General features: G+C 34.8%; 1 protein-coding gene across 3 annotated transcripts in view; it reads right to left on the bottom strand.

The window, feature by feature from the left end:
• LOC104902661 (MAP3K epsilon protein kinase 1) overlaps positions 1–17,745 on the bottom strand; it is a 31,984-nt gene extending 14,239 nt beyond the window's left edge. For 2 of the 3 annotated variants that reach the window (XM_048636355.2, XM_048636356.2), the window contains exons 1-14: positions 17,503–17,744; positions 15,817–15,951; positions 12,835–12,855; positions 11,907–11,980; positions 11,719–11,809; positions 11,525–11,608; positions 9,181–9,282; positions 8,632–8,763; positions 7,349–7,420; positions 6,046–6,152; positions 3,425–3,509; positions 2,432–2,827; positions 515–835; positions 393–437 (exon numbers count right to left, since the gene is read on the bottom strand). In XM_048636355.2, the coding sequence (XP_048492312.1) occupies positions 393–437; positions 515–835; positions 2,432–2,827; positions 3,425–3,509; positions 6,046–6,152; positions 7,349–7,420; positions 8,632–8,763; positions 9,181–9,282; positions 11,525–11,608; positions 11,719–11,809; positions 11,907–11,980; positions 12,835–12,855; positions 15,817–15,951; positions 17,503–17,562 (1,725 nt within the window). In that variant the 5' untranslated portion in view covers positions 17,563–17,744. Of the gene's footprint in view, positions 1–392; positions 438–514; positions 836–2,431; positions 2,828–3,424; positions 3,510–6,045; positions 6,153–7,348; positions 7,421–8,631; positions 8,764–9,180; positions 9,283–11,524; positions 11,609–11,718; positions 11,810–11,906; positions 11,981–12,834; positions 12,856–15,816; positions 15,952–17,502 lie in introns of all 3 variants that reach the window. The other variant, XM_048636354.2, reaches the window with a different exon arrangement.
• Between the last annotated feature and the right edge of the window lie 6,367 nt (positions 17,746–24,112).

The following is a 24,112-nucleotide window of genomic DNA, read 5'->3' as shown; positions in this document are numbered from 1 at the left end:
GGAAAAAAAACAGAGGAAGTATATAAAGAAATGTTATTATGTAAAATATTTATGATTTGTCTTAATTATATTTCCTAAATATTTAATTTTATAGTTTTTAGAAATGGAGAATTTAACGTTTTTGAGGGTTAAAGTTGTCCGTTGGAAAACATGGAAAATCAGAGTTAAAACACTTTTTTTTTAAAAGAAAAAAGAGCAAGTAAAACACGCCCCCAAATCGATAGTTCAAGTTGACTATGTTCTAAGAGTCAATATTCGGCAAATTTTCAGCTATAGAGTTCTCTTAAAAGACATAATAATGAAATGGCATGCATATCACAACTCTGAGTACATTGAACAGGACAAAACAGACAATTACACAAGGATTCAAATCCAAAAGGCGAACTACATACTTGAAGGGGAAAAAGGTTTTCTCCGGGAATTTTCTCATCAAAGACCTGAGGAGCAGATTAGAAGGCGTCAGATACAACCTCGAAAGGATAAAGAAATGATATCAACATCTTTTCAAACATACCAGACTGCTGTCTATATCAATGACATCCTCCTTCAACGCACGTATCATAACACGAAGTAAGTTACCTCCATTTGCCTGTCCCATTTCGTTTTCCATCTGTTTCTGTGCAATAGCAGCCCTTAACTTTGTTGCCAAATCGTTTTTTCCAGAATCAGGTGCTGCACTGCTTGGGTTGGCAGTAGATGTGGAAGCAGAAGTAACAGAAGATTGATCATCTGTGTTTTTGTCAAGTGGATGAAATAAATCCTCTAAAGATGCATCGCCAGGTGTGTCACTGAATTTACTAAGCTCATTCCCCGTAGAAATGCCCTTTTTCGCAGCCTTTCAAGATGGCATATAATCAAAATTTTGTAAAATAACTCACAACCACATGAACTACTAGGTCAATCAGCCAGATTGGTACATATATCGCAAACTGCACCCTCATGCCACACTGGTAAAGCAAATACTAGCGACATAAAAATACAAAAAACAAAGGCAAGAGTCGTCATTCAAGCCTGTGCCTTGGTCGAAAATGCAAGACTGGGTCGCGTGTCAACAACTGCCTATTTTTCTTTGATTGTTGAGCTTTCTCTTTGAAATTACCAACCCCTTCCCCCTTCATCCATTGCAAGTCTTCCATGGCGGTTGGTGAATTACATGAAACTCCTTATGGTCCGTTATAATGGTGCGTTTAGTCCCCCTCCCCATTTTGATTCCTCCTCAAGTTTTCTACCTCTTCCTTACATTCTTATTTTACAATTTCACTATTTTGTCATTACAATCTTACATATCCCCCTTACTTCCTCCCCTTTATTTCACTCATCTCATATCTAATATCTTACTTGTGTTTTCAGCTGATGTCAATAAAATGATCCATAGTGAGAAAGATAAGTCAGGGAAGTACGATAAATGAAATGAATGAAGAAGAGAAGAGAGACAAAAGTCGAAAATCGGAAAAAGATAGGCACTTGAAAACATGCTCCCCGTTTTGCATTATAGATACTCAGTTACAGGCCCCTTTTTTTGACTAATAAGTACTTTCAGTTCCACCTCCTGCACTTTTCTCACTAATATGTCACGAGAGATTCATATATTCACCAACTTGGATAATTGCCCAATACCACTTATACAAATCATTCCATATCGCTTATATTGTGGCGCTGCTTACTTCAGATAGGCAAGGGAGGATAATCTATAAAAAGAGAAGAAGGCCATGGAAATTTGAGTTTGTGACCTCGTGTAACGTTGCTTAAGAACATGGAATAAATAACCCGATAGTTCAAAAGAAAAATGAAAAGGGTGAATATCAAACTGCCCTTCCTTGGGCCAGTTTATCACCTACACCTTGTTCCACTGACCTCCAACAACCAAACAGTCCAAGGAAACAAGGGAAATGTTTCTTTGCTGACCTTTGTTCCCTGAACCTAATCACTATTGGAAAAAGTCCTTTACACAAAACATCACAAATGTTCAGATCAGCCTATTTCATTTCATTCCCAAGAATGTAGTCTGCCAAAATTTCTACAAAAATGATAGTTTCACCTCATCAAAATCGTCAAAGTATCACCTCATACAATCTAATTCATTTAGATTCAGTAAAGTACATTAGGGAAAAAGCAAAGGAGTTGTACATGACAAAGCATCTGCTATTGCTCTTGGGAGAAAGAGAGAAAAGGAACAGTGGAGGGCGTAAAAAAAGGGAGAAGGAAGTATCCAGGATGAAAATATTAAAAAGAGGACTTGAAATATACGAATATTTAATCTGTCAGGAGGAGAAAAGACAACTACAAATCGCTGGAAGCCATATAACATGGACAGCCTAATACAAAATAATCATTTTCAAGCTTCAACCACAAATTAAACCATGTATCCATTCAGAATGATCAGTTAGTGAAGCAAAATATGAGAAGAATTAAAAGGGGTAAACAACCTCACCTTTTGAAGATTGTCGTCTTGGTTCCTTGTACCAAAGCTGAAAAGAGTATTCATTTTATGCACAGCATTCCCTTTCCCTTCAACTTTTCCGGACACAACATCCTTTCGCTTAGATTTGGGAGAGCCCAGCTCACCATTCCGCAACACTTCATCAAGACCAGCTTTATGCCCTTGCTCACCAAGCTGCTCTGACCCAGCCCCTTGTGTCAGAGCAGAAATCATCAAAGTAGATTCAGCAACAGATTTATCGTGAATAGCTAGAGTAGGAACTTGGTCTGATGACAAATTTCCGGAATATTCTCCCCTTTCCTCAGACAGATTACTACTATGCCCTTGATTATCATTGGCTTTACTAGCATCAGCATCATCTTTCGACAATGTCTCCCGTCTGGCAACCTGCCATTTGAATAGCGGCTCAAACAACATAAAGAAGAAACAGGATGCAAAAGGATCTGCATTGCTCTGATGTACACTGCATAGAGCTGAATAATTAGGACAAGCCAACAAGAGTTGGCCATCATTACCTCACTCACCCACTTCTTCAAATTTTACATTTACCGTCTTTTTTCCCCTTTCCCAGCAAAGTTCTAACATTATTTTGCCAACATTTGGCAATAGAATTTGCGAAAAATAAAAGCCCAGCACCCACATTCAAAACGAATCAAGTGATCCCATCTTATCAGAACCATTTCAAACAACCCCAAAAACACAAGTCATCCACATAATTCAAATCAACAAAGTCATAACTGAAAACCACCGTAAGGATACTAGCTACACATACTCAGAAATAATATAAACGGAATAGTTCTCTCCTAAACAGCTTCATTAGGAACAATAAAAAATAAAAGAAGTCAAACAAAATTAAGGTATTCCCTTCAAATGATCCCAATCAACAAAAATGAAGTTGCATCAAATATCAATACAAGCAACAATCTGTTACCAACAGACTGTCCTTAGTTTTGACCTAGCTTATTTAGGAACAAAAACACTTACTTCATCCACAGATTGGCTTTGAGCTGCACCATTCTCATCCCCATTAGACAATTCTGCTTCCATCAATGCATCTTCCTGTGAGCCCCTGCAAAAAAAAAAAATTACTGATACTTTTCTGCATAAAAAGAACTAGAACTTAATGTTCCAAGGACGAGGGGGGGGAGGGGTGTGGGGGGTTGAGCAGCTGGATTTTAGGACCTCTTTTTCTTTAAGGCTAATCATTTTCAGCCTCGAACGCAAGACCTTGCGACTTTCCCACCACCCCCATGCACCACCTTGCATTCCCATGCAAAATTCTACACGACAGTGCGACCTGAGTAGTCCCTTTTTGTCTGCGGTTTTTATTTTAAGTCGGTTTTGTGGGTAATGAGGGAAAATTAGGTTTTTAAATCGTTAGTTTCGGCAGTTTTTTATTATTCTGAGCATCTAAAGTTTTATGGTATACTATATTTTAGTGTTTTCAGGAAGAGAAACATACAGACTTTCAAGATCAAAGAGATTGCTACTTTCATCCTCTTGATTCAAGTACAAGATTATAGTTTTCTTAATTCCCTTTTATTGCTATTATCATGTCTTATTGGTTATTTGTTTTTGTAATTTCAATTATGAGTGAGTAGTCATAGGGTTAAGTTGAACCCAAGTTATGATGGGTCCATGAATTTCCCCAAGCCCCGATTTAATTCGATTGAGTGTTCATGCTGGATTGAATTGTGTTTATTATCAATATTATACTAGAGATAGATGGTATTCAATTGATTCCATATATCTTGATTTCGATGGGAAATGTATCGAGATGGACTTGTTTGATTCATTTAAGAGCATGAAAATCTCTATGAGAAGAAGTAAATTGAATTGTTAGGAATTCAATTGTGATGCCATGTTTAATTTCTCTTTCTTGCGTGAATCCATGGGAATAGATAATAATGGTTATTTAGAGAAACCATGAATATCCGGGAGAGCTTTATGGTATTTTTAGCTTGCAATACTTCTCATGGACTATTGATCTGATTAATTGGGATGGGAATTATTAAGTGTTACTTGTGCTACTAGGATGCTTAATTCCAGATTTCTTGATCATTAAAGTTTACCTCCAACATTTTTTATTAGTTGCATTAGTTTAGTGTCTCACTGATAACCAATTGTTCGTCACTTAGTTGAACTTAGTCATATTTTTCCAGTGTTTGGTATCGTTTGTTTCTAGGGTATCGACCTTCACTCACATTACATTACATTTTGTTAGGTGTGGGACACATTTATCAATGATCCACCAAGGCCCGCCACTCATACCCGTATAATAATGTTGGTCTAATAGTTGTGCTCGGGAACTGTGCAATGTGGTATCTTAATGGGGTGAAAAAGAAGGGAAGATACATATAAATGAATTGCCAAAGCCTATTATATAGTCGCCTGAGTATTCATTATGAATTCATTTGAGCTCATAGGCTTAGTTCTAAAAAGCGCGCCCAAGGCACGTCTAGGTGAGGCAAGCAACAATAGGCGCTTACAGGCGCGCGCTTCTGGCGCCTTTTCAAGAGGCGCATGAAGCATTCGCTTTTTGGGTTGAGGCGCGCGTATGGGCCACACACCCCTTCGTTTTTCTTTTACCCCGTTTTTGAATATTCTTTTGCCTCTCGCTGCCTTTGTTTAACGTGTGGCCTGGAAACCCTAGAAGCACAAACATCCCCTGTGCTCGCTGCTCACCGGCCTGGACCTCGCCAGTGGTCCTGGTCTGCTCAGCGTCTCCTCGCCGGTGATCTCAGGTAAGTTTTCTTTTCTCTTCTCTTTGTTTTCTTCGTCTCTTCTTCTCTTCTGTCATTCTTTCTTTTCCTTTTTCTTCCATTATTTATTTCTTCTCTCAACTGAATCTTTTTCTATTTCATTTTTAAAAAAAACTTTCTATTTTCTTCGATCTTTTCCCTATTTCTTCAATCCTCTTTTCTCTCTTCTTTTTTTTTTAGAAAATTTTATATCTTCTTTGGCCTTCCTTTAACGCCACCTTCTTTGCTATTCTTTTTGTTTTTTTTTTCTATTTTTTAATGTTACCTAACTAAAGTGGAGTATGAATTAGGATTCTGACTTTTTTCAACTTTTTTTTTAAAGAAAAAGTAAGGAAATTTTTATTCTTGTTATTTAGACATTAATCTGGGCTCATCCTTTGAAATTCAGTACCAAGAAAAATAATTAAATAAAATATAATAGTGTGCTCATATCTAATAACGATCCTCTATAATAGTTATATATTCATTAAAATTATCAGAATAGCACTAAACATCTTTTCTTTTTAATGCTTAATTCGACACAATATTATCTATCAAAACTTCTTATTCTCATGATTTCATCTCTTGATCCCAGTTATCTGAAAAATCCCATGCACATGAAATATGCTGACTTTGAAGGACTAGAAAGCTGAGGGTAATTAATATACATGCATGTGAAATAAATACGAGAAAAGACAATCAATTCTTTTTTTTGGTGAGGGGAGGGGATCAGGGGAGGGGAGAGAAAAGCTGGTAGAAATTATCAAAGCAAGAGGTCACCAATTACAGAATATGTAACTTCCAGTAGCGAGAATCACTCAAGCACAATTGGCAAGCAAGCAATGTTGGAAGCAACTGCTGTACCTTATAACATCATCACTCGCGGGAAGGGATGGCTGTAATGTACGTCTATAGTTTTGTATCCAAGGGTGCGAAAGAAGCATCTTGGCATCAGGCCTCTGCCTTGCATCCTGAAATGCGCTAAAGAATTTCAGAGAAAGAATTACACCACATTCTTACCCCCACCCATCCTTCTGAATCCCTCCTATTCTTGTCAGTGGCAATGATACTACACATGCAAAAGTTGCTAGATTATGTAAAAGAAATGATAAATTTTCTGTCTCAAATAGATATAGAGATGTAGAATAGGTTAAGAAACAACATATAGAAACTTAGGAGCCAAAAAGTACTATTTATGTTCTGTAAAAATCAAAGAACAAGATCATCAGATTTAGATGTTACAAGAATTTATTAATGGCACTTTAATTAATGTAATGTCTCCATGAAGTTCTTAAAAAATATAATTGGACCAAAAGTAGGTTTGGATTTCGATTGAGCTTAAAACGAAAAATCAAAATCTCAATTCGAAAATATGGACAAATGGACTTGATTGGACTGCATTTTGGACTCAAGAAGCTCGTTTCGACTAAACCAGACTTGTGAAAGGTTTGGACATAAATTTTTGAGTCCGCAAAGTCCAATCTAGTACGTCCAGTTTACACCCCTAAACATTCTTGACAATCTTAAAATTTATTGGTCACATAAGCTTCCTTCCCTCAAAGTGTGTGTACTCTAATGAATGAGGGGTCACTGGTGTGAGATTATTAGTCACCTTGTCTCTCGAGAAATGGCCATCTTTCTGCAAAAGTATATGGACAGAATGGGTCTAAGAAGCATTTGGTTAGCTTTTCTTTGTTTAAGAGTAGTAGTAATCGGTTTGGGAATATCTATATCTTCAGCCATCATTTAAATTTGAAAAATATCAAGGAATGCAGAGGTTCTCAAACTTAGATCTGCAAGTCATCAAGCTCTTCTTTATTTGCTTAGCCTCCTCTTCATGCTATCCCAAGGAAGTTTCTAATATATTCTACGATAGTTTAATGCAGTTGACAAGCAATTTACTTTCAGTATGAATCCTCTAAAGATATAATCTGCTTCCCTTCTTATTAAATGAAAATCTTCTTTTACTTAAAATTGATATAATAGCTTGCCACTACATTCACCAAACATGTCCTTAGCTCCTTTTCATGCCAATATCCATTTTTAGCTCATTTTCATTTACAAGCCACGCATAGAAGATCCACTTAATGCTTAATTAATATTGCCACTGCAACCAACTGGAAGCCACTTTTTGACAAGATATCACGACAGTTTTACAATATTTTACCTTCTTAAAGCATAACCGCAAAAAGTCGGTCATATCAGCAGATAGCCCATCTGGAATTGGAGGATGCTCATCCTGAAAAAAAATGAAGAAGAAAGATGTATTTAGCACTGCCAGATTAAAACATTAATAAGAACTAAAGATATTCTGATAGGTCATAAAGGACTCAAGAACTGCCAAACAGCAGAAACTAGTCAAAATGTTTCTCTCCCACCCCCCACCCCCAAAAAAAAAAAAAAAAAAAAATATTTTGAAACACACAAAAAAGGAGCAACAAACATTCCCAAGAAATATTTTTGAAATGCTTGTCACATTTGCTTTCATGTGATCCCCTCAGTGTCCGTCTAATCTAATTCTCTCTATATATATGTATGTATGTACATAACTAGTGAACAAAATCTGAAGCTGAATATACTTTAAACAAATTCCAACTCCCAGATGCTCCCTCACTCTCATTTTTTCAGTTATTGCAGTCCGCACATCGTCAAAAAAAATAGATATGATACTAGAAGACATCTATTGATAGTTTAATCATGCTACTATCACTAGAGAGCATGAATTCATTCATTGACCCTGGGGTCATAGTAGGATCTGCGTATGCAGCCTTGTTCCTTCTATAACAGAGTGGTTGTATCAAAGTCACACTTAAGAAATGTTGTCTGCTACTTCACAGCAAAAATATTAGCAGAGACTACTTTAATGACCCATTTTTCTGCAGATTTTGATTATGTTATATGATGAATTTGTGTCATACTTATTTGATAGGATTTTGAGTATAAGATCAGCTCTGGAAACTCTGCATCAGAGAAGGAAGGAGATCAATTGGTTTGGAGCTCAAAACTAGATTTGCTTCATCCTTCCCACATACTTCTATTTGGGAAGAAATGTTAGGCAATTCCCTCGATGCAGGAAAATATAACCCTTCCTAATAATAGAAAGATCAGATCCTGCCTAAGCACAGTTCTACTCCTAGGTGAGATCAATAAATAAAAGGAAAAAAATAACAGATGAATAAACGGGATCGTGGTCATGCCAGGGTAAGCTTTCCTCCAAAGTGGCTTTTATGCATTCAGGTTGAAAAGAAGGAGACTAAAAACAAGAACAAATAATAGGTATTTAGCTGATTATGATCACTCTGTGGGGTTAATGGATCTTGATCTAAAGAATGATTAAGAAAGACCACCAGACATAGGTCACAGGAATACAAATCACTCACGGAAATACCTTCTGAAGACAATACGCGTTACTTGACAATGAGTTTAACAAGAAAGTGCAGATTAATGGACCTGAACAATACGGAAGAGAGCAGGCATAGGCTGCAGATCATAATAAGGTGGTACACATGTAAGAAGTTCGATCACGGTACATCCAACACTCCAAATGTCTGATGCAGCACAAACTCCTGACATTTCAATTACCTGAAAAGTGCTAAAACCCTCAGATACATGCAACAACTCAAACACATCACACAAATCCACAAGTAATGTGGAATATAGGAAATTCGCAATGACCAGCAAATAACTGAGAAAACAAGCAAAAGTTAAAGAAATTGTAATGCAGCAAAAAGCCAAGCGTACTTGCTACTTTTGAACATTATATTGTTCCTTGAAGTTCATCCTACAAATCTATCATCTACCATGCAGTTTGGTGGTAGCATCTACTCAATTGTTTCTCCCCTTTTTCAGGAGACGTGAAGTTACTTGAATGTTCATCTTACCATAAATTTGAAGCATAAGAGCAGAGGCCAGAATGTTGAACAAAAACAGAGTCCCCACAAACAATTTCACTACCATCTGTGTCATAAGGAGCAAGAAGGCATACTTAAAAGAAAATACCTCAGGAGCCATCCAGTATGGTGTTCCTACGACAGAATGTGTATTGACATCTGCCTCAGTTAACTTTGTGGCCACCCCAAAATCAGCAAGTTTGACTAAACCCTGAAAGACAAAACAATTCAGCAAGTTTGACTAAACCCTGAAAGACAAAACAATTATTTTACAGAAGTACTCTGGATGAACAACAACAAGCACACAAAAGATAATGAAGACCTGAAAGGAATGACTGTCATTAAGTTTACCAAAAGAAAACAAATAAGACAAACAAACTTGGGCTTCTCATACCATGACACAGAAATATAGGTGTCAGAAATAACATTTACACTTTACGTTACCAAGTGGAATTACCTAACCGTTCAACCCCCCTGGTTTTGAGTTCGAAACCATCACCAAATAAGCTCCCAGGGACGGAATTATATTACTTTATTCTGGTAACTGAATCCCCTAAGGCTAAAGAAAGCACCAACAGAGAATAAAAATAGTACGACATGAAAATTTACAGTTGAATCAGATGAAGCTCACCAGCAAACTGCAAAGCAACCTAATGACGAATAACTATTTAAACCTAGGGATATAAAAGCAAAAAACTTAGATCTATATTGAAGGCAAAATCATGAAATTGTAATTCAAATCTGTGGGCCATTTTGGTAGCAAAGGGAGAACTTATTAGTGTCATTCACTAGCCTGAGGCATTGAGGTCTTGATTCCGCTTTTCAGCTGCTTCGGACGATAGGGCTGGTTTTCATTTATTGACATTTCTTTTTCCGAAGGAAAGGACACTCTCCACCTAGCCAAACCACCTCCTTTTAACTCGTTGTTTGACCTTGTCTTTTCTGGACACATCCCTTTCCTATAGCATTTGGCTAATTTGAATAAATAATTTTTCCTTGATGAAAGAATTATATGCATACCTTAACATGAAGATTGCAACTCTTAACCCTCTTCCCTCCTTTAAATCCCTTGAGGTGGAGCAACAACTTGTTTTGAAATGGTAAAGGTTTTTGGAATTTTCGTCATACGATTTCACTTTTACTTAATATGCTTCGTAACAAATATCCTATCTTCGAATTTAGTTACGAGTATATTACTATTTGTGATTAAAAGTTTCGATGCTTAACTTTCAGTTTGAAGTTCCTATTTGTTAAGGGAGAGAATTTCTACACACAAAGCAACTACTAGACGAATTACATCTCATAACCTACATATTAATGATGTTATGTTCCACACTAGGTACACATCATTGTGTAACCAAACCACATATGCAACTGTAAAGTAACCCTGGTAACAACACAATAAGGCAATATACTAGAGCAAGAACTCGCTACACACAATGACTAGAGGTTTCCCAAGATCTCAGATAGCCATATACTATAGCTTTACAACTGCGTAGTCTCCAACTGCTACACATTACGTTGAAAAGTTTGGCGGGGAAACTTGCCGAGTTACTTTGACCAGACTGACTTTGACTTGATCCCACCTCTTTCAAATGGTTTCTCCCGCATTAAGGAAGACAACTCAAACTAAAGCTTGGTTGCTAAGGTCGATAGGCAGATAAGGCAAGAATTCAAGTGAGACTGCTAAAAGTCGGATTTTTCCTTTACTAAAGTAAAGCATTTCATTGATTGTTCCAGCCGTCAGATTGGATGGAGAAAGATTAGCAATTTATCTCTACCAAATTTATTAAAGAGAAACACATGCTACTCTTTCAGCTTTATATCAGTATTAGTCCCCCTTTAAACTGTTACCATCCCTTGACAATCCATTCCTAGTCAATGGCTTAATGGTATGAAAATATCAACTAACTATAGGTCACCAGTTGAAATATCTCAAATACAGATTGGATGGAGAAAGATTAGCAATTTATCTCTACCAAATTTATTAAAGAGAAACACATGCTACTCTTTCAGCTTTATATCAGTATTAGTCCCCCTTTAAACTGTTACCATCCCTTGACAATCCATTCCTAGTCAATGGCTTAATGGTATGAAAATATCAACTAACTATAGGTCACCAGTTGAAATATCTCAAATACATATATGCTTCCATGCAACTCAAAGCCAACCATTATCCATTCAGCAAACACACACATTACTTTTCTTTAAGAGAGCTAAGACAGAAGCCAGCAAGAAGGAAATTAAGGGGAAAATACAGTCCTGGATCTAGACTCCTAGTAGTCCATATATATTCAGCTACAACCTCTTGGTGTCTATTTAATCTTATTCTTTATTACTTATCCAAAAAAAACAAATTGAATAAAGCAGCACATTCCAGAGATGGAACAGATACCACGTTCCAATATTTAGGACAACAACATTGCAATTAGATGAAACAGAAATAAATCTACCTCTTTTGTAGTTAATATATTGGCTCCCTTGATGTCACGATGAATAACTCCTTGTTCATGGAGGTAAACAAGGCCTTCTAAAACCTAATCACAAGTATACAACAATAAGCACAAGCAAGCTTTATGCAAATTCAAATTAAAAAAAAAAAAAAGAATTGGGTAGGATAAAAAATAAAAAATAATAAAAAGCACACCTGAGCAATGTAATGAGCAACTAGTTGCTCAGGAAATGGCCCAAATTTGTTTGGCTTAATTATATTTGCAAGCGATCCATTTTCCACATATCTATGAAAGCAAGATTTGGCAACTGAATATAAATGGTTTACGCAGATGTAAGTGCGGTTTGCATCCGGTCAATCAAGCTTAAGATAGAACCACTTACTCAAGTATAATGTGAAGATGGCTTCTCGTCTTTAGCGATCCTAGATATTTTACAATGTTTTTGTGGTTAAGGTTCTGCAAAATAAACAATATGCTTCAGCAAGCGTGCACATAACGCAGAATGCACTAATGCCTGCCCATCACTGCCAGTTCAGATAAAGCGCCAGCATCAAATACCAGAATCACTCATCCCAGAAGACAATTCTTCACAAGCTAACAAATTGCCAAAGAAGGGGCATTGCACATGGAAGTGAGTGCGTGTGTGTGTATATATATTTATTCAGGTGAAAAATATGTAAACCAATGAGCTGTTTCGCATATGTTACTCAGACCCAGCGACTGATGACAAAACATACTGTATACAAGTGTCAGGCTCACCCTTCTGTAGAAAATTCCATGCTTTTAGTCCAAAATGAAGATTATGTGTTCATACCAAGGATGGAGAGTCGAGGATCTGACATCAGTACTTAAGGTGGTATGAATAGTCCAAGCAGCATAGGCTGCAAAATATTTATGATACTAGGTAGGTAATGTCGTGTAGTTCACAGTCTCAGTAATTCAGTGTGCTAAAATATTAAATTTCAAGATAATTAGTTCAGTGTCAGTAATTCAGTGTGCTAGAATATTCAATTTCAAGATTACAAGATACCAACGTTTATAAGGTGGCTTTCTTAACTTTCTTACAAGAACAAAAGACACTCCATATGCAACAGTATTGCCTAGCTTTAAAATGTAAGTTTTTAGTTCTACCTATAATTTCATCTGGCCAGCTCAAAGAACAAGTCCACAGGCAGACTAAAGTATTCTCAACAAAGAGATAAACAACTTGTAATCAACTCAGATTCTATTGGACACCTTTACAGAATAAGCTAATATACGGCAAGCAGATAGCTTAACAGGATTCCAGCTTTAGATAAAGAATAGATTACCTTGAGAAGGTCAATTTCTTGCTGCAGACATGAATCCCACGTGCCAAACCAATCCATACAATGAAAAATAAGCCACAGGTGAGTCTTCTTTGTATAATAGAAAAGTGTGATATGATCAGTAAGGGAAGAAATAAATCTATGACCATCTATATTGCATGGCAATAGAAACAAAACGAAATGATGTAGATTAAAAGGATACCACAAAATTTCGAGTAGCTCAGAAAGGGAAGTGACAATCAAATAAACATGGCAAAAAATTCATTAACACGTTTCAAAAAGACAGTCAACAACCACATATAGACTGTGATCGATTCTAAAAACCACTTAAAAGAATCCCTTTTGACAAATCAACTTTATCAAAGCTTAATCAATCTGAAAAAGTACAACTCTAATTTGCAATTTTCTCGCCAAAAAGCAACCTGGTTCACCTAGTCTTTACATTTAGCTATTTATCATATGATAACAATTCATGTGGATACAATGGGTAGCAGCTTAAGGCTCATTTTAAACCATTGTTTGACCTTAAAAAAAGATGGTTCTACTACAGTACTAGTGCAAACTAATGATAAAAGGAGTTTGTCGACAAAAGTTACACGATGTCAAGAAAATTTATAAAAGGTGAGAAAATTTTCAAAAAGTTAAATATGGGGAAAAAAATCAATAAAAAAGAAAAAATCTAAGTAAACACTTCCCCTCACCAATCTTAATCTACAAGAACTTTCCCTGATGAACACCTATTCAATATTTTTCTTCAAGCCATCCTGACCAGCTACTAAGAAACAATTATAAACATGCAATCCTAGCTACATAACTTTTCATCTATACTTCACTTTAATTCATTCTCATAATCCAAGGAATTTTTAGTCTTTAGCATATAACCATTAAAAAAAGAATAAACTGGTTGTACAAGAAAGTAGTAATTGCTAGGGTTTTGCAGCAAAAGGGAAGACGGAGGTAAAGAAAATCTCTTGTGAGCATGGTCTGCAGCTTACTCTTTTTTCTGGTGTTGTACTTGTTATTTTAATAAATTTTTATCTATGAAAGCATTCCTTCAAAATGCTATCTTCTGAATTCTATCACATATTTATTTTAAAAAAAGTGGCAACTTGGAAGTTTTGCAGAATGTAGCAGACCACAGCACCACACCTAATGGGAAAGCACTTTCACAGCCACTTATCAATGAAATTTTGCCACAATCTTCTCAAACTTCTCATCCACAATAAAGACATTTCAAAATGTACCAAATAAGGCTCTAACAGAATTATGGTTAGCTTTCCACTAAACTCTTACACTATTAGAGACCTAAATAAGTGAAAGAATACTCCTAAATCACAAATCTAATACATAAAACTCCACCAACAATCGAAAAGTCAGGGTTCTCTTCACCTTAAAAACATAGTTTTCAAGGCAGGCTAATCATGTCCAATGAATTTAATTCTAATAAATTCAGGTGAAGAGTATGCACCCTTAGAGATTAATCCTTGGTGAAATCAACTTACACTAGACAACCTCAACCCATACCCAAAAGGATGAATATCATATGTATCCAAACAATACCTTGAATCATACTACCTCCGTTTCTTAATAAGTGCAACATTTCCCTTATTTGGAATAGTCACAATAAGTGCAACCAAGCTCAAAATGGTAAAAAAAGTTCAATATTATTACAAATATGCCACCAAAAAGCAAGAGGGGACCACAACTTTTTATTTCATCACTTGAATTACTCTACTTTATTGTGGTCCCAACTTTCTCTCTCTACATTCCTTGATATTCCCCCACTTTCTCTATGTTGCACTTATTAAGAAACGGAGAAAGTACTATTCTGTAAGAAGTTCTATTGAGTGACTGAACCCACAAGACAAACGCTATTAACCTATTTACATATTCATCTAGTATAGGAAATGGATTAGGGGACATAGAAAAAGAAAAAAGAAAAAATAGTCGCAAACATGGCAACTCTCATGGCATCATGGAAGCACGGTGCGAGGGTGTTAGTTTGTTACATCACACCTTGCAACAATCAGAACATGCATTAACCACTTGGAAGATTTCCAGTATATCATTGATATTCAAGAGTTTTAGAGCATACTACTACTGTAAGAATTCGAGTTCTGAATATGTCTTGTCGAATCATATGTTCTTACTTTGTACGGGAATAAGAGGTTTTAAGTAAGACTAATATATAAGTACCAATTCTCTTATGTTGATTTATTAGATTTAGTCCAATTATTAAAAAAAAACCAATAAGATAAATCCCACAAATAGCCTTTATGGTGAATTATAACGATTGATGTTGTATCATAATGATCTCTAATAGATGACGTGGTGTGAACTTGAAATATAAGTTACGGATGGACATTTTTGCAGATGGAACTTGGAAGTTAAAAGTCCATTACAAAATGGCCTTAGATTAAATTTGAAATCAGGTGGAACCTCAAAATCCCTCAAATGTTTGATAATAGACATTCACACCTAATACTCTGAGAAGACCTTCAGCAACACAAGATCTATTTAGGTTTCACAATTGCTAGTTACACATCTAAGAGGTGTAGACTCCATCTAATAGCCAATGAATCCCAGTAATATGAAATGCATTTATCTTTCCATTTCCTTCTTCAATAGAAAGAACTTCTTGGTTATGGTTATTGAGATATATATGGTGCAAACTGCAGATACAAATTATCTGCATACTTGAATAACAGTTAAGGTGACCTCTACAGTACAAAAAAAAAGGCAATTCCACCAATACAAAGCACTATAAAATGAGTAAAGAGAAGTGTCCTTACATCCATCATATCATATATACTCTATAAGTTACTTAATGCACAATAAGACTTTAGAAAAGGACCGAGTTTCCTTCTAGATACATCAGATAATTTTTGGAATGGCAAGCACTAGTAACAAGTAAAAGACTATTTTTTCACCATTTAAGTAAATAAAATATGTGGTGAATGGTGGCAAGCAAGAACAGGAACAGACCATAATAATGTTGAGATCCTCCTGAGCTATATTCTCCAACGAAACCTGTTTAATTGCCACAAAATCCCCATTCTCCAAATCCAAACCCTTATATACTCGACCATAGGCTCCTTTGCCGATCTCATCTCCAAGCATCTGCACAATGATTTCAAAGAGATGATGTGAGTGTGTGTATGTGTGTGTGTATAGATATATAAACGTATATAAAGGAGAAAAAGGCAGTAAATTAAGCAAATTGGATCTTCATAAATTTATCACATAGAGGCAAACCCCTCATCTTCAACTACGTGGAAATCAAATTTCCATATTCATATTCTATATCAAACTCAAGAAAGTTCCAATACCAACTAAATCAAAAGGAAGTCTAATCATTATGCAGCAAATACCAACACCTAAACCCAGATATTAATTGATTCTCTTACGACATAACTCTATAAATATAAATCAAAGTATAAATTAGCATACAAACAGCATGCAATAGAAGATTAAACCCTAAAAATTGCAAACATGTTACATAATTAAACAAACACTACGCCTAAAGCCACATCATCCTTATAAAAAACTAAATCTAATTATAGGTTGTTCCTTTCAATTTATGTAGCGTAATGTTGGATGCAGATTCAAAGAGGTTAATTCATATTTGGTGTTTTGCTTCACCTCTTCCTGTTCTCCAAAAAATCTTCATTAATGACTCTTCCATCTCTATCTATTCACCAAAGATTTCCAATCCTTATAATCTAATTTAGCACGGGGCTCTTAGATTATAAGAGACGGCCCTGGTCAGTCCGCATTTCGTATACTAACCTAGAGACTCCCTCAATTACTAGATAATCTACAACCAAAGCTCAAATCTATAACTGTTGAACCCCATATATGTTGTGCACATGTGAGTTGTCCCACATTGAAGAAAGAGGAGAGAAAGTACCACAATATAAGCTAGAGGAGCTACTCCTACTATTGCCAATTGGTTTTAGTATGGAACCTCCTCTTGGCTTGTATGTGGACCAACTCTCCTCCTTGTCCAGGCCCATTTTTAGTTGTATCAAATTTATCAATAACTCTTCTTAAACAAATAAACCAAACAAGATTGACATACAAACAGCATATAATAAATCCATTAAACACTAACACGCGCAAAATTGAAAATTCACAAGCTTTAGCTCACATTCTATATCAAAATGGCAAGCAAAGTTACTCACTCTCCTCCATCACATGAAATTTACGAAAAAAGTAATGAAAACTTCAAAATTCACATTCCGCAGAAAGCAACAAACAAAAAACGAAACTAAAATTAACTGGATTAGTTACAAATTACAATATAAACTAATTAGTCAGCAAATAACCTCAATCCTAAAAACTAAATGTAGCAGAAAAATCAACATAAACACATAAAAAAAAAACAATCGAAACTTCGAAAAACTGAAAAAGTTACTCACTCTCCTCGATCACATGAAATCTATGAAAACAGTAATGAAAACTTCAAAATTCACATTACGCAGAAAGCAATTGAAAAGAACGAAACTAAAATTAACTGGACTACTTACAATATAAAATAATAATTACTCAGCAAATAACCTCAATCCTAAAAACTGAATGTAGCAGAAAAATCAACAAAAAAAAAACACAAACAATTGAAACTTCTACAAAATTAGACAGAAATTAAGGAATTGAGAAAGTTAAGCTTACATATTTGTTGTCGAGGGTTTTTGATTTGTGAAAATGAGACGAAGTCATTTGACGAGACATTGTTGTTTTCTCTCTCCTACTCTTGAGCTAAATAGTCGATTGAAGAATTTCGCAATGTCTAAGACTCCATTGAAGTCGTGGTTTTGAAGAGAGAGAAAGCTGATCGCCGGGAGAAAATGCGGGACAGAGGAGAGAGAAAGAGAGAAGAAAGAAAAAAAAAAAGATGGGTGGGTTTTTGCTGTAAAATGAATGAAATAACTGATGAAGAAGGTGGGGACAGTCCAACTAGATTGAGGAATTTGACAATTTGTTACCATATTTGTTACCAAATTGGAATGAATCAATTTTCTAGTATACACCCCAGCAACAACCTAGGAGATGGAAATACTTTATTAAGTTCCTCCTTTTCTTTAAGATTACACATTCGGCGTCATTAATTAGTTGATGATATGACGTGGGTTATTGATAGTCATTATTTCGTTAATGAAATGATTTAAAGTATTAGTAAGCTTATGGCTATCATCGGTCATTGTTAATGTAGTATTAGAAGTTATAGGAGATGATGATAAAGTATTATAAAGTTTTTGGTGAGACGACGACGACGAGTTACAGCCGCTGGAATTAATGGTTAGGAGTCAACCAACAACCTGACTATCTTCTCCATCGACTTCTATCATCTTTGTACCAACAAACACAGATCATACTTTCTCTCTCCTTCTCTAAACCAAATTTGTCGATCAATTGAAATACCTTTTTTTTTAATCCCTGGTCTTCAATTCTAAGGTTTCGAAACATTATTATTTTTAATTAGTATGTACTAGAGATTCTCAATATATGGTTCAATAAGATCTTTCTATCATATGGTTGTAAACCCTAATATTATTAGATTTTACATAATAAATTCTTTATACAACCTATTAAAAATAAAATATGAATTATGACAAGAGTAAAACTATAAGAAACATGAACCATAATGTAACACCCTCAAAATTCAAATTGCGGTATGTGTCTCCTTTTTTGGATCCAATGGTTCTGGGACAGATCTCGGCCTCACAACTCATGGATCGGATCTGGGTCCGGGTCCAATGATCTTATACATGCATCTGACCCACGGGCCCGTTTATATTTTTAGAGATAAAAATGAACTACATTCTTAAACAAAATCCTAGAATTTTAGTTCGAATAGTCTATTGTCGTTTTCACGCTCTGTCTTTCACTCTCTCCTACTTCCCTTATCCCGGACTTCCTTCATTCCTTCAAGCGCCTCCGACACGCTGGCTGCCCATCGGTCGTCCCCTGCTCAAACACGAGGCCCCCTCTGGCCGCGTCATACTCGTGTTATTGTAGGTTAATCCATTTTTGATTTTTTTTTCTATATTATGCTCAGGTAATTCAATTACTTATACTCCTATTATTGCTAGTTGTTAATCCATTTTTTGTATATTTGTAGTCAGTTCGATATTTTTGTGGTTTAGAACTTGGTCTGCGTGCTTTGTGTTTGTGATTCACGGGTTTTTGATTTGTTTCATTATGAATTATGACTTTGATTGTCAAATAATGTTGTTATTGTTGTTTTCTTATGTTAAAATCATTATGGAAAAATCAACTAGTTTATATATGATTTTCAGTTAGCTAGTTTTATCTGTGATTTGATTCAATTTAAATTAAATATAGGTGACTTATGATTTTGATTTATGTTATTATACTTCAATATTTAATTGAATATAGGTAATGGATGAACTACATTATCAAATTCCCCCTAGTGTACCTATACATGATTTAGATATGGATGATGGAATAGAGGACTTGGAGGCAGACGATACATATGGTAGTAATGATCCAATTATTGGTACAAGAACAAGTAAGAAACCAACATCAGAAGTATGGGAGTACTTTGTTAAGGTTAATGTAATTGAGGTTATCAAAGCAAAGTGCAAACATTGCAATGCGATACTTTCTACAAGAAGTGCAAGTGGAACTTCAAATTTACTTAAACATGTTAAGAAAGTGTATTCAGGTCGACTATTGAGGCTTGCACTTGCGCAAACAAAATTGAAGATAAAAACTGAAGTTGATGGGTAAATTCAAAGGCAAAGGAACATAATTCAACCAAGACTTATCAAGAAAGGAGTTGGCTAGCATGGTTGTTATGCATGAGTATCCACTATCTATAGTAGATCATATTTGTTTTATGAGGTTCGTCAATAGCCTTAATTTCGATTTCAAAATATTTTCGAGGAGCACACTAAAAAGTGATATTTTTAGGAAGTGCAATGAATAAAAAAAAAGACCCTCAAAGCATTTTTGGAGCACAATAGGAGTAGAGTATCAATCACTACCAGTATGTCACTAGTGGAAAAAACCTTATATGTCACTTAGTAACAAATTCGGTTTTGTAGAACCACATCCGAAAATGAACATTAAAAATGGGAGGGAAAGCTGGGAGGACAATCTGATGCGATCCTCTTGTAAACTACATCAAATAAAAAAAAAAACTGATGTAGTTTTTTTTGAAATCTGATGCGCTTTGGTGGACCACATCATATTTTTCGTTCATTTCTCGCTGGTTGATCCCTTAGAACTGCCTAAAAGGAATGGCCCAAAAGAACAGCCCAAAAGAACAACCCAAAAGGAACGACCCTCTTCTCCCGACTCCCAAACCCTAAACGCCCCCTGATCTCTTTTATTTCTTTCATCACTTCCCCCTCTTCCGAACCCTAAACTGGTAAACCCCTCATCATTTCACCTCTCTCATCTGCCCCCCTCTCCCCGAACCCTAAACTAGTAAACCCCCCTCACACTTCATCACCAAAATAAAATCCCCAAATTCAAACAAAGATCCTCAATCGGTTTATACGGAATTTATCACTTTCAAGTGAGTTAGTTTTCAAGCATAATCTTTCATCAATTCTTAACAATCCGCACTCTTCTCGATCTAGCAATGCTTCTTCATGGCTTGGATGGTGGTCTTCTTCAACCTCGGTCCTTTGCCTGATTTTCCCCAACTAGTACGTCTTCGATATCTGAACTTTTCAGCCGTCTTTTCGTATTCCTCACGAACACTCGAAGCTCCTGTAAAGGTTATGTAACACCCCAAATTACTCACTTTTAAATAAATAATTTAATAAATAATATTTGAGTAATTTAGGAGTATTACCGCAACGTGACTAACACGCTTTCGGCAACCAACTACTAACTAACCAAAATAACTTGCAGCGGAAGACTTTAACCAAAAATAATAATACTTCTTTATTAATAAAAGTAAATATTGTCTCAATACTCAAAATAAATGAAACACTCTAATCTAGGTGAAGATCCCCTTCCTAGTATGCTCCCATGCACATCCAAAATTCACCTGCAAATCTGCTTACCAAAAAGGTAAACATGGCAAAGCCAAATAGGAAAAAGGAAATACGCGTCAGTATAAAATTGAGTACGAAATGTACTAGATAAGTAACACATTTGTTAGTTCGTAACAATTTTTCATGTCGAAAACTCCATCACCAATAATTCAAGAATAACTCTTTAAGAATAAACTGTTTTCAAACACTTAATAATAATTCAAGAATAACATTTTAAGAACAAATTCTTGCCAAACACTTGAATAATAATTCAAGAACAACCTTTTAAGAACAAACTCTTTCCAAACACTTGAATAGTAATTCAAGAATAACCTTTTTAAGAATAAACTCTTTCCAAACAACTTGGATTAAAAATAATCCTGAAAACAATTCCTCTTCTTATCTCCCCTTCTATTTTGCTAAGTGTGCACACCCCCCAAGCTAGTCATCCCATCACGAAGCTATATCAAGGGGTAACTATAATTGCCAACAAGTGGACTTTGAATCTCTTGATATTAATCAAGCGGAAATAATAATAATATGACTTGTAAGTCATGAGTAAACCTCCTTCCTCATAAACAACTTTTTGAACATTCAAAGTTCATAAAAATCAATCAACCTTTCCTTGTAAAAATAATTTAATTTTCCAAAAAGGATAACAAAATTTCTATATAAAAATGATTGATAAAATCATTCATTCTTTTCACTTTCAAGCGTGAATAATAAAACATTGTAACCATTTTAAATCAAATTTCTAAACCAATCCAACCAATAAAATCAATAAACAACTTTATCATATAAACCACATTTTAAAAGATATAGCTACATAACGTACCTTGATCTTGCACAAACTAATACTAGTATCTTCACTTATTCTTATACTCGAGCTTTCTCATAGCCAACCAACAAGCAATCTACCACATGAACTTAATCATGAATTTAAACATGAATGATCTATCATGAGCATAATATTTTTGAGTAAGATTAATGAAAATATTTTTCTTAAACAAAAGAAAATTGAAACTTGAATAAGAAATATAGAACTAGAATACATAGGAAGAGAAAGAAGAACTTTGAAGTAAGAAATTATAGATTCTTCAAAGTTTTTGTGTGGAAAAGATGACTAAAGGTGTGGGGTATTTGTAACAGCCCACTCCATTAGTTGCTTAATCCATTCATGATTCCACTCATAAATCCTCAGTCAATCATGAATTAAACATCTAATCAGAGGGGTGTTACTGAGCTACCTCCTAATAACAAGGGGGTAGCCAAATGATATCATAATTAACCTACTTGATAATTAGCAAATAAAATATAACTACCAACTATTACATCTTAATCTGAGAGATAACTAAATCCAATTTAAGAATTTACATAACCCAAAATAAGCAACTATTATAATTAACAGAATAACTCAAAAGTCCAGCTTCCATGCTCCTTTTAACTATTTGAATCACATGCATACCCAAGTAGGTAATCCTTCACACCTTTTCTTCTTATTCCTGCAAATTAGGGGACCCTGTCCCCCAACCATTACAAAACATTCCAAATATACTCAATCAGCAAGGCTGGTACACAAGCTCCACTTATCACAAAAGAAATAGACATAATAAACGTGTCTTTCTAATTAAAGCAAAAGAAAATGTTTCTTGTTACCATTCCGAAGATCTTACCAACAGTTCAAATCTTATTCACATTATCTTACACAATATACAAACAGTTGGGAATAATATAAATAGTTTTATGATCCACTTAAAACCCGCATACTTTCGATTTGGGAAAGAGAACCTGATTAGAGAGATCTAACTGTGTATAACTGATGAGGGACGTCTCCCTTCTCTTATCATTTCTGCTTGCAAGACTTCCAGGACATGTCCCAATACTCATTCATAATCCTTATCATATCCTTATCATTCCATAAACAACATCACTGCTAAACAGCTTCTTTCCCCAATCGTTTCATATATTCACACAAGTGAAAAATCATCATTCTTACAAGAATAAAATACGAAAAAAATTATTTGGAGTGTTGAGGAAAATTATTTTTCAACCAAAATTTACTAAGAACTAATCTCATCGAAGTTCCCACTAAGAGAATAAAAGAATTTTATCATATCGGTTTATTTGATTTAAAGTTTTAAAGTAACGTTATATACTAGAGAAGGAAAAGAAAATAAATAGTTCTTTCTTCGAAATCACTATGGATACTTACTTGTATACTAATGATTTTTAAAGAAAGTATTAAGTAATTAAGATGAGGTCGAGTATTAATCATCAAGAATTCTTTTTCTTAAGGTAAGGTAAACTATACAAGGTTTTCTATGAAATTATGAATTCGTAAAGTATAGTTAAATTTGTTATTCAAACTATTCCTCGAGAAGTACCTCTTATATTAGGGTCTTATGTATATAAATATTACTTTATAGTATTCTTACATTAATAAATAAACCTTGAAATCGAAATAATTCATTTTTGTTCTTTTCCATTAGAAATGCAGTTTAATCGTTAAATTTGCTTAATCATCATAATTCCATAATTTGACTCTCATATTATGATACCAAGCTACTCCCCTTTAGTTATATTACAAAAAAAATTCTTCTTAAATAAGTTCTTAGCACTTGAATCAAATAATTATCAAAAGTCTAGTAACGATAGTCACAATTTGGTACATAACTCAATTATAAATCTTAGATACTTGTATCCATTAATTCCTAAGATTAACTTATACTTAACTACTGCCATATCATAAATAATTTAATTAGAAACCTCATACAAAACAATTAGATACATATTCATGAGTATAATGTTCAAAAATCATGTTTTTGTGACAAACTAAACATGAATCTAGTGGGAAACTTCACATGCATTTGATTAGTCATCAAAAACAGCATTTATACAAATATATATATATTCATCATAAAACCACATGCACACAACAATTTCGTACCATAATCACACATAACCAATTTACAGAATTTTCTTAACCAAAATTTAGTGTTTTAGTGATGCTTGTGTACCTTGCTTGCTTGCTAGGTTTTTCACTTCTAAACCTCCTTGAAATCTTGATTCTCTACTGAACTTATTAGTACCTATATCCAAAATGACATATCATCAATAATCTTACAAGAATACTCTCAAAATTCGACCCAAAGAATCAATCTTTCAACATACATTACTTACCTCACCTACCTTCTTCTTTCCTTGACTTTGATTAATCTCCTTGGACCTTTGGCTTAAAACTTTTCTTCCCAAAACCTATTATCAACTGA

The sequence above is a fragment of the Beta vulgaris genome, chromosome 9, assembly GCF_026745355.1.
Source record: "Beta vulgaris subsp. vulgaris cultivar EL10 chromosome 9, EL10.2, whole genome shotgun sequence".
Taxonomy (NCBI): domain Eukaryota; kingdom Viridiplantae; phylum Streptophyta; class Magnoliopsida; order Caryophyllales; family Amaranthaceae; genus Beta; species Beta vulgaris.
Note: the sequence above shows the minus strand (reverse complement) of the source record. Positions and strands in the feature narration are given on the sequence as shown.